The sequence below is a fragment of the Mandrillus leucophaeus genome, unplaced genomic scaffold (genome assembly GCF_000951045.1).
Source record: "Mandrillus leucophaeus isolate KB7577 unplaced genomic scaffold, Mleu.le_1.0 Scaffold560, whole genome shotgun sequence".
Classification (NCBI taxonomy): Eukaryota; Metazoa; Chordata; class Mammalia; order Primates; family Cercopithecidae; genus Mandrillus; species Mandrillus leucophaeus.
Genome location: NW_012106031.1, coordinates 466,806 through 478,953, shown reverse-complemented (window position 1 = coordinate 478,953; position 12,148 = coordinate 466,806). Strand labels below are relative to the sequence as shown.

At 34.1% G+C, this 12,148-nt stretch overlaps 1 protein-coding gene across 1 annotated transcript in view; it reads right to left on the bottom strand.

The window, feature by feature from the left end:
• Window positions 1-12,148, bottom strand: part of FER (fer (fps/fes related) tyrosine kinase) — a 498,838-nt gene that overhangs the window by 345,849 nt on the left and 140,841 nt on the right. The window contains exon 9 of the mRNA XM_011998204.1: window positions 9,416-9,538. Within this exon, the coding sequence (XP_011853594.1) occupies window positions 9,416-9,538 (123 nt within the window). The remainder of the gene's footprint in view (window positions 1-9,415; window positions 9,539-12,148) is intronic.

Sequence of the window (12,148 nt, the reverse complement as noted above, 5' to 3'; positions counted from 1 at the left end):
TCTTTCCTTTCCCCTGCCCTCTTTCCAGTCCATCCCGTGGCACCAGCACCACGCTCTTCTATTCTTTTTTCAAGTCGGTTGTGGAACTCAAGAATGACCTGAGCATCTGTGGAACGCTCTATTCTGTGGATCAGTATCTCAACATCAAACTAACTAATATCAGTGTCACAGACCTTGAGAAGTATCCTCACATGTTATCAGTGAAGAACTGCCTCATTCAGGGCTCAGTGGTTGCATACATGCAGTTGCCAGCAGACGAGATACACAAACAGTTGCTACAGGATGCGGCAAGGAAGGAACCCCTGCCGCAGAAACAGTGATGGCTCCTCCTCCTCTTCCCCTTCCTCTTTCACTGGTGACCCCAAGTCCCAGCCTGAGCCCCTAATGCCCAATACTTGAAGAGGTTTTATTTGTTTTTTAACTAATGATGGTTTTGTGGGGTTTTTTAAGGGATGAGTGGATGAGAGGAATAATAGAGAACAGCTATCCTCTGTTGAGAAGGTGAGAAAAAGTAGGCTGGGAAACTTCAAAGCCTTCCAATCCCCAGCACCTGCCTTTCTCGCTACTTTCCTGTAGACAGTGGAAGAGTTTCCTAGGTCTTTCCAGGGCAGCATGTGATTCATTTGGGGATGGAAGGAATCTGTCCCACATCGGGAATAAAATTTATGATGCAGGGAAAAACAAAACAAGACAAAACTCTTTCCTTTATAAATTACCCGGCCTTGGGTATGTCTTTATTAACAACGTGAAAACAGACTAATACAGCCCCCTGCCAGTTTTATTTATTATTTAAATATCTGTTCGTGGAGTCCTCCACTGCAAGTAGGAACGCTTCCCTTAAAAGATGACTATTTGTTTGTTTTTATGCTCTTAGAACCACCCAAGATCAAGTTCTTATGACCATAAGGCCTTTTTTTCCTTTCCCTTTGCTTGTCCCACACAGTTGCCTTTAGTCTTGTTGCTGTTAGTCATTCAGCCGCTCACACAAATATGGGGGGGGACTTATGGTGACACTGTCACCTTGAATGCTGAACATGCTGTCTATGGAATTTTTTTGTTCTTATTGTTGTTGTTTCCACGTGGTATCCTCATTACTATGTCTGCTTCTGTGAGACATTTTGGCCAGATTATAAAACTACATCACAAGACCTCCTACTTCTACAAAGATAGAATGTACTGACTCTGCAGAAAAGAGTTAACATAGATTTAAACATAAAATCTCAAACTATTAAACTTTTAGAAAAAAAAAATAAAGAAGAAAACCTTTGAGATCCAGGACTAATAGCATATACTGACTCTGCGGAAAAGAGTTAACATGTAGATTTAAATGTAAAATCTCAAACTATTAAGCTTTTAGAAAAAAACAAACAGAAGAAAATCTTTGAGATCTAGGACTAGGCAAAGACTTCTTAGACTTAACACCAAAGCACCAACCACAAACCTTAAAAGAAATAAAATGGACTTTTTTTTTTTTAATGCTAGTCAAGTGCAGTAGTGAGAATGGGAGAAGGAATAAAACAAGGAGCTCAATCTATAACTGACTGAACAATCAATTGAGTTATACACTACCTTCAGACCAGCCTAAAATGGACTTCTTCAAAATTAAAAAAATTTGTTCTATGAAAGACCCTGTCTCTTGAGAAGATGAAAAGACAAGGCACAGACTGGGAGAAATGTCAAAGAAATAGAATATATGAAGAACTAGAATATAAAGGTCTAGAATATATAAAGAGTGCAAGAGTAAACAAAATAAAACAAGCAAACATCCAATTAGAAAATGCACGAAAGAGCTGAACAGGTATTTCACTAAAACAGGATACACCAATGACAAACCAGCACATTGAAAAGATGTTCCAGAACATCATTCATTAGGGAAATGCATATTAAAACAACAATGAAATCTCACTACACATCTTTTAGAATGGCTCAAATACAACATAGTGAAAAAGTGACAATACCAAATGCTGGCAAGGATGAGAAAAAAAAAAGGGATCACTCACACATTACTGGTGGAAACGTGTTAATAGTACAAACTAAACTAATGCAATTACCATACAATTAGCAACTGTGATCCTCGGCAGTTACCCCAGAAAAATTATTTATGTTCACATAAAAACCTATACATAAATGTTTGGAGACCTTTATTTGTAGTAGCCCCAAACTAGAAACAAACCAGACGTCCTTCAAAGTATGAATGATTAGACAAATTGTGGTATATCCATACTGTTAGGGTTGAATTGTATCCCCCAGGAAGATATGTTCAAGTCCTAATGCCTGAAAACTCAGAATGTGACCTCATTTGGAAACAGGGTCATTTCAGATGTAGTTAAGGTTAGATCATACAGGAGTAGGATAGTCCATTAATGGAAAAGACTGTTGCCCTTATAAAAAGAGGAAAATCTGGATACAGAGAAGAGACACACAGGCAGAGGATCATATGGAGACACAGGCAGAGACTAGAGTAAAGCTTCTACAAACCAAGAATGTCAAGGATTGTCAGCTATCACCAGAAGCTAGGAGACAGGCATGAAACAGATTCTCCTTTGGAGTTCTCAGTAGGAACCAACACGGCCAACACCTCATTACATACTTTTACCCTCCAGAACTGAGAAAGAATAAATTTAATAAATAAAATTATGTTGCTTTAAGCTGCCCACTATGCAGTATTTTATTACAGCAGCCCTAAGAAACTGATACACATACCACGGAACACTGTACTACTCAACAGTAAAAAGGAATGAAAGTAGCTGGATGGATCTCTGAAGAATTATGCTGAGTAAAAAGCCAATGCCAAAAGGTTACATACAACATAACTCCATTTATATAACATTCTTGAAAAACCAGACTAATGGTTTTTAGGGGTTAGTAAGGAGCTAGATGGACCGAAGGAAGTGTGGCTATGAAAGTACAACATGAGAGATCCTTGCAGTGATGGAAGTGCTCTGTATCTTAACTGTATCAATGTCAGTATCTGGGTTGTGATATTATTTTATGGTTTTACAAGATGCTACCATTGAGGGAAACTGAATATAGGGTACACGGGATCTCTCTGTATTATTTCTAACAACTAAATGTCAATCCATAATGATTTCAAAATGAAAAAATTATTTAAAAAATATGTATCACCGCTGCTACATCATGTTTCCTCTGGTGAGGTGAGGAAATTTCTTCATTTTTTATTTTTGTAGGTACATAATAGGTATATATATTTATGAAGTACATGAGATATTTTGATAAAAGCACACGATGTGTTATAATCACATCAGGGTAAAGGGGGTATCCATCACCTCAAGCATTTATCCTTTGTGTTACAAACTATCCTATTATACTCTTCTGGTTATTTTAAAATGTATATTGACTACAGTTACCCTGTTGTGCTATCAAATAGCACAACAATAGAATAGGTCTCATTCATTTGCCCAGTACTTCCCACTACCCTTCCCAGTCTCTGGTAACCAACCTTCTACTCTCTATCTACAGGAATTCAAATGTTTTAATTTTTAGCTCCTACAAATAAGTGAGAACATGCAAAGTTTGTCTTTCTGTGCCTGGCTTATTTCACTTCACAAAATGCTTCACATAATGACCTCCAGTGCCATCCATGTTGAAAATGACAGGATCTCATTCATTTTTTAATGGCTGAATAGTAGTCCATTTTGTACAGGTACCACATTTCCTTTGTCTGTTGATGGATACTTAGGTTGCTTCCGACTCTTGACTATTGTGAATAGTGCTGCAATAAACATGGGAGTGTAAATATCTCTTGGATATATTGACTTCCCTTCTTTTGAGTATATACTTAGCAGTGAGATTCCTGGATGGCATGGTAGCTCCATTTTTAGTTTTTTCAGGTACCTCCAAACTGTTTTCCATAGTGGTTATACTGAGGTGAGATTTTTATCCTCTCATATGTCTTGAGCTCCTAACTAAATAATTTGTTTTGGAGGAAGGTCTTTTTTATTCCCCTTCAGGACTTGAAAGTTTCTACTGTATTGTACCATGTGGGCACTCAGTTAGACGATATCGTAATACCAAGAATAAGATTAAAGTGTAAATTTCCTCATTTTGATTTTTTGGGGTTTTTAAGGATGAGTCTTGCAGGGGGTGTATGCCTCTAGTCTTAACATTTAAAAATCAACATGTCTGATCATGAAATCAATTAGAAAAATTCACTTCTTCCAGTTAATCCCATTTCAGCCTTTATCCATGACATAATCTCTCATATATGAACATGTTCCTTTTGTTCAGTAATTACTGAAAAAAAATGTATTGCTGGTCTCACTATGTAAAATACTATACAATTATGTTTATAATACCACTGAGCAAACATGCAATACATACCTCAGTAAGTAGAAATTATAGTAAATGTATGATTATTTAGTACAAGATGCATAGGAGGCCATAAATAAATTTAAAACGTGGAAGCTTCCAGGACCCTTGCATGTGCTACTTCCTATCTCTGAACACTCTTTCCATGCATTCTTCACATGCAGGGTATCTCCTGCCCATCTCCTAGGAGACCTCTGATCATCTTTCTTAAGTAGCTGTTCCTCTGTTCTATCTGAACCCTTATTTCATAGCAATGATCATAACTGGTAATTATTTTAATTTTGTATTGGTTTCCTCCACAAAAGTGTAAGTTTCATGAGCCATGTGACCATACGTGTCTTACCTCTCACTGCATTCACAGCATCTGGTAGATGCACAATCAACATTGTTGAATGAATTCCCTATTTACATAGCACATTTTTTTTTTAAATCGCATAATTCAAAAACTCTGAGCCAAAGGAAAAAAAGAAAGGTTCCTGAATTTCAAAACTAGAACACTTTTCTAGATTATTAAGTCTTACCTTTACCAGAAGCTAGATGTGACACTTCGCAAGTCTCTTAAAATTTCTGGACCTCAAGATGTCACATTATTTGAAAGGCAGTGAGGCTAAATCAAATGATCTCTTAAGATTCTGCATGGCTCTATGATTTTATAATATATAAGGTATTTTTAAATACTAAGTGATAATGGTATAAAACAGGTTAAGACAACACAAAATTAAATAATCATTTTACTTTTTGTAAATCAAACCAAGCATTGAAACCAGCAGTAACATCACTAGCTCTTTATGCCACCAAGTCATAAATGACATATGCTTGGTATTTTTTCCCATAACTTTTTTCTAATACAAAAGTCAAGGACCACAAAACAGGAAAAGATTGGTATTATTTCCATTTGAATAAACAGGCTTTAGAAGTAATGAGTGAAGGTATATATACTAGACTGATACTCTGTGTTGGATTAAAGTATATTTAGTGTATATTATACAATACAAAATTTTAGTGTATTAAATACACTAAATACACCAAGTACACGAAACGTATTTAATTTGGCATATTTAGTGTATTTAATACATTACAATTGTTTTACAAAAATTTCAAATGGTTGGTTTTCCTTTCATTCTATATTTTTTAAATAAAATTCTGCGATAGTTACATTTCAACTAAGAACTGCATTACTCACGTAAGTTTGAACTCTGTTTTTGCTAATGTGTCAATTTAAAGATCACATAAAAGCCATTCTTGAAGTTTTTCACTTCATATTATTCAATTATAGGAATCAAAGCTATCAAATGATTTATCATATAATTTATTTTTTCACTGTCATTAGACATTTTAGAGACATGGATATATTAAATTCAAATTATAAAAATTTGGTTTTAGTCTCATATTTTTATACGACAAGTACTGTTATTTCTATTAAGTAAACATTCAATATAATTCCATTAATTTAAAAATAAGAATGCAAATATCTAACACAGACTATTTTTGACATTTGGGAAGAAAGGTAGTCTTTTTTTTTACTTTCAAGTAACACAGTACATGAAACTAACAAAGTGTTGAGAAGTAAAGATAACGTAAGTTTATTATTATAAGTAGATAAAAATTGCTTTTAATTATATATGCATATTTAAACATGTATGTGTAGATATACACACATGTACATAATAAAAGGAAATGTTCAAGAAATATTAACAAATTAAAATGCAAACATTTGCCCTGGAATCCCTTTCAGAGTATGTGTTTAGCAAAATATGTTAACATATAATTCAAAGGCAAACTTCAACCCTACCAATGTCTGCATTTAATGAAATTTAGCAGTAACTCTTTAGTCATATAAACATACTTAACATTTTCAAGATTATACCTTGATTCTAACAATAAAAACTCCATACTAACAAAGGTTAACAAGAGTTCGGTTAAACGGGTCTCATCCCCTGAAAACCTTGGCATACCAACCCCTGTTAACTTATTCTCTAAAGAATGTACTTAAAATCATAAGATCAAGCAAATGATATGATCAAAAAGACAAAAGCTATGGAGTCAGCAATTCATGTGTTTTCTACCATTTACTACGTATGTGATTGTAGGTAAGTTATCTAAACTCTCAAAGACCTGAATGTAAAACACAGGCTACTATACAACAGGCACAGAAAGATAACATTCAATGAGTTAACATATATATATGTTTATATACATTATATATGTGTTTATATATGTTATATATGTGTGTATATAGAAAATATCCAGCATAATATGTGACACAAAGTAAAACCTCAAGAAATATTACTTTCCATATATCCACTACCCTTCAAGGCTCCTCTCTCATATCCATTCTCATATCCTGATAAATATAAACAGGTGGAGGAACATGGATTATACATCCATTATGTAGATAAAAAGAAAGGCAAAATTTGAGTCAAGAAAATATGCAAAAATTCAAATAATCTCATAACTTCTAGATTAAGGAGCCCTTAAAGATCATCTCCTCCAACAACTTACAGCCAGACATTCTGGTGAGAGGGTTAGCACTTTCAATTTTCTTTCTTTATATCCACTAAATTTTAAAATAGGAGTCAATTTATAGTGTGTGCTTTTGCAAAATTATAAAAAGTAGAACCACTTGGTCATCTATAAACATGTGAAGACATTTATCCACAAACACAGAAAATTCTTTTGTTTAGTTTTATATGTGCAATGGGTGATGTTTTATTTTATCATTCAAATAAAATCTTCTGTTAATGCAATACTAAAAATTTGCAGATTTCGTAAAGGAATGATCAGAGTAACTCAAATTTTTCTGTTCTCGCCTTTAAAGGGCTCATTGATTCCCATTTAATGTTTCAATGGACTGAATGTTTGTATGCTACCAAAATTCAAATGTTGAAAACCCCTAACACAATGGTATTAGGAGGTGGGGGCCTTTGGAAGGTAATTAAGTCATGAAGATAGAGCCCTTATCAATGGGATTAGTGCCATTATAAAAGAGATCCCGGGGAGCTCTTACCCTCTTTCTGTCATGTGAGGATACAATGAGAAGATAGCAGTCTGCAGTCTGGAAGAGGGTCCTCACAAGAACCCAATCATGCTGGCACCCTGATTTCATACTTACAGCCTCCAGAACTGTGAGAAATAAATTCTGCTCTTTATTAAGTAATCTAGCCTATGGTACATTGTTATAGCAGACCAAACTGACTAAGACAAAAATTTAACACCAAGTTATAATAACAGCTATAGTATAAATGAGAAAAGTAGACCTCCAAAATTTGATGTGGTATAATAGAATAGATGATGTTGCCATTCACTGAAATAAAGAATACTAAGACTGAACTAGGTTAGGCCGAATGTGGTTGGGTTGTATGGAGATTTTTAATTCAGCCTTTGGACATGGGGAATTTAGGATACTTCTAAGACATTCAAAAACGCATGTCAAGGAGGCAATTGGTTACATGGCCACAGAGTTCAGAAAATAAATCTGAGAGACAGTAATAAATGGGTCATTTTCAGGAGATCACTTAGGGAAAAAGTTCAGGGAGAGGAGTGAGAGAGCCTAGGGCCATACCTTCCATAACTCTAAAATGGATTGGCTGAGTGGAGGAGAATGGGTTTGCAATGGAGTGGCCAGAAAGAGAGGAGTAAGATCTGGAATTTTGAGTTCCAAAGGCCAAGGGAAAAGAAAACAAATGAAGTCACTAAATTCAGATACTATTAATAGGTCAAGTAAGATAGTTTCTAAATTTAGCTAGCAATGTAGACGTCATTGTGATCTTAGAGCTACCAATTTCCATAGCGATAGGGCAAAAAGCCAGACTTTGAAAACTAAGTGGGAACTGAGGAAATGAGTGAGCATAATTACTCTTGGAACAAGTTTGAACTAAGAAGACAGAAAGCAAAGATAGTAGTTGGGAAAAAATATGGAGATTTAAGAAGGATTATCTGGGGTGGGTAGGGAAGTGGAGATTGCTTTTCGGAGTCAACATTTAAGTATATTTAAAAAGTGAGCACAAGGACCCAGTTGGGAAGGAAAGGTGAACATAATATATAAATCATGTAAAACCTGTGAAAGTAGAAATAATAAAATACCAAAAAAAAAAAAAAAGCATAAGAAATGAACTTAGGACAAAGAACAGTTCCTCTACTGAAGTAAGGAAAGAGAATGAGTACAAATTTGGGTAGGTTTGGAACTCTAATCTCAGAAAAGAAGAAAAATGTCGTCCAATGTTTCTAATTTCTTTCAGGGATGTGGATGTCCATCTGCTCACTATGATGAGGGAGATAAGTAATCAGAGATCTGAAATAAGTGAAGGATATATGAAAAGTTGTGCAGAAAGAGCAGGTACAAACCAGAGAAATCCTATATATCACGAATTCCTTGAGAGTCTAGATAAATCAAAGAATATGTGAGAGTATAATAGCAAGAAATATGTAAAGTCTAGTCAGGATTAGAAAACCCACACCAGCAACCACTGTTGTAGATGCAATTAATAAAGGCAGATTAGAAACTTGAAGTTTAGATTAAAATTTAAATTCTTAAGCAGTAGAAAGCCTAATGAAGTCAGTAAAAGAAGAGTATACCAACACAAGTAAAGTCTGTGGACCTAGGAAGATATTTACATATCCAGAAATCAGCAAGACAAAACAGCACAGCTAATCACTGAGTGATTTTTATCTGTTTTCTAATCAGTCTGCTTCCTTTTAACACAGTAGAGCCTATTTATAGGTAATATTGGTCTGCCACTTTCTTAATGGGAATTCGCAATGGGTCTGGTGAAAATGGATATAGGAAAGTAAAGACAGCTTTAATAATGAATTTTAGAAAAATAGTTCAAACTGGTAAAACATTGAGACATATGATCAGGATGCTACATTTACAAAAAGACAAAATCATTTTTCCCAAGGACACTGTATTTTTTAAAACCACAGAATCATTTTTCCAGAATCCTAGAAATTAACTATACAAAATTTTACACTTAAAATGAAAGTTTCTGCTTCTAGAAATGTTATGTCCATACTGCCATGTAACTAAAATATTTTTGTAAAACTACAATTAAACATTCTTCCTTCAAATTGTTTCTCTTTTACTCACTCAGATTTCTTCTCACAAGTCTCAGAAGATTCTTCAATTCTCTTCTCTAACTCCAAAACAGCCTCCTCCTTGTTTAAAAGCATCTGCTGTGTTTGCATAAGTTCTTCTGCTAAGGTTTTCAACCTAGAATAAACAGTATTCTCAATATCAATCAACAAATTATGTTCACTTTATACATATCAAAAAAGTATTCATACATCTTACGTGGCAATGTCCAAAACAGTAGCCACATATAATTTGATTTAAACTAAAGTAAAATTTCAACTCATTTCAGATGCTAAACAGAAATGTAGTTACTGGCTACCTTACTGGATGGTGGAAAAAAGAATATTTCAATAATCACAGTAAGTACTTGGGCAATACTGGTCTAGAATCTTATTTCACCAAAAAGAAAAAGAGAAGTAGGTAAAGAAAAGAGAAGAAAACAACTTTGGTAGACACTGAGTAAATGATAAGTAGTATTATTTGCAGATGCTGTCTCATTTCCTCTTCACAACAGTCTTCTGAGATACATACTATTATTTTAAAGAAATGAAAGTGAGGCTCAGTTATTTGTCATTTTAAATTCATGGTAAGCTATTTCTATTTTCACATATTGTAATAATACTTTAGGAGTATTTTCTGTATAGAATTGAAGACAATTTAACACATACATTAATATGCACTCACAAACCAGAAAATTTATGTTTGCATAAAATGCATTGAGTCCTTAATGGAAATATTTCTACCACAAAAACATACATGGTTATCATATCAGTTTAAAATTTTTATCTTCAGCTTTTCAAAGCAAGATATGAAACCCAAAAGATAAAACAGAAAATATTAAATAATCTAACTCTATACAAATGTAAATTTATTTGAACTTAAAGAGGTCATAAAGTCAAAGGCAAAATTCAGACTGAAGAAATATATGCAGCGCAAATTACAAGAGCCCTTTTCGTGCAGAAAAACTCTTAGAAAAAAGACAAACTAACATGAAAATGGACAAAAAATCACAAAAGTTCACCATGAAAAAATTAAATGATCAATAAACATATGACATTATTACAACTTGACTGACTATATAATAAGTTATTTTTCACCTACTAAAATTGACAAGCATGAAAAATACTTGGAATATCCAGTAATAACAATTTTTTTTAAAATGGAAACAATTATACAACACTGATGTGAAAAAATTGGCACAAATTTTTCAGGGGTCATCTTGGAACTGTCTCTCAAATTTTAAATTATAAAATTATTTGACCATCTAAAAATGTGTCGTACCAAAACACTTGTACAATATGCACAAAGTCTGTCCATACAAAAATATTTGTTGCAATATTGATTATAAAGCAAAAAACTACAAAATCTTTGAATGCCCTAGTACAGCATACAGTCACTAAAAAAGAATTAGGCACACATATATAAGGTTTTTCTAAGATATAATTTTAAATTAAAAGGCAAGATGTAGCAGAATACATATAGCATTGTTCTAATTATATTAAAATACTTATACATGCATATGTTCCATGAACTGAATTGTGACCCCAAAATTCATCTGTTGGGGCCCTAACCCCCAATATAATGGTATCTGGAGATGAAGCCTCTAGGAGGTAATTAGGAATAGATGAAGTCATGAAGGTGGGACCCTCATGATGGGATTAGAGCCCTTAGAAGAAGAAACAGCACAGAACTCACTACCTCTCCTCTCTCTCTCCTCACGTACACAAAAAAGAGGTCACCTGAGGACACAGCAAGAATTACCTATCTGCAAGTCAGGAAAAGAGCCCTCACAAGTAACCCAAATCAATTGACATCTTGATCTTGGACTTCCCAGCCTCCATATCTATGAGAAGTAAATTTCTGTTGTTTCAGCCATCCAGCCTATGGTAATTTGTATGACAGTGTGATGTGGTTTGGCTATGTCCCCACCCAAATCTCATCGCAAATTATAACTCCCACAATTCCCACAAGTTGCCAGAGGAACCCAGTGGGAGGTAACCGAATCATGGGGACAGGTCTTGCGCATGCTCTTCTCACAATAGTGAATAAATCTCATGCGATCTGATGGTTTTAAAACGAAGAGTTCCCCTGCGGAAACTGTTTTTGCCTGCTGCCATCCATGTAAAATGTGACTGGCTCCTCCTTGCCTTCTACTATGATTGTGAGGCCTCTCCAGCTATGTGGAACTGTAAGTCCATTAAATCCTCTTTTCCTTCCTAGGCTCAGAAATCTTTATCAACAGCATGAAAACAGACTAATACAGTGCAAACAGACTAATACAATATGTATGTATTTATGTGGTATGTGTTTATATATGAGTATATAGGATAAGAAACAGAAAACTACAAACCAAAGTTTTATCCAAACTCTCAAGAGGTGTGGGATTGGAGTAGGGAGTGATTTAAGTCCAAAGAAGTCTTTCATAGTTTACTCTATATATATCAACATTGTTTGAATCTCTTATAACAAGAATAGATTTTTTAGAATCATTAAATAATAAGTAATATAAAGAGAGGCAGAAAAACTATCGTACATAATCAGAAGAATGCTAAATACGGCAATAAAGATTGTTTCATTTTTATTTAGAGTGAAACAACATAATAAATTTCAGTAAGTCTCTGACGGCATTTGATATTAAAGCAAAATAAAAGCAATAATACTTATAATAATGATCGAGAGTCATCAGGGAAAGGTCAGATTGAACATTTTTCTTTAATCTCATATATATATATTCATAAAAGATTTGTA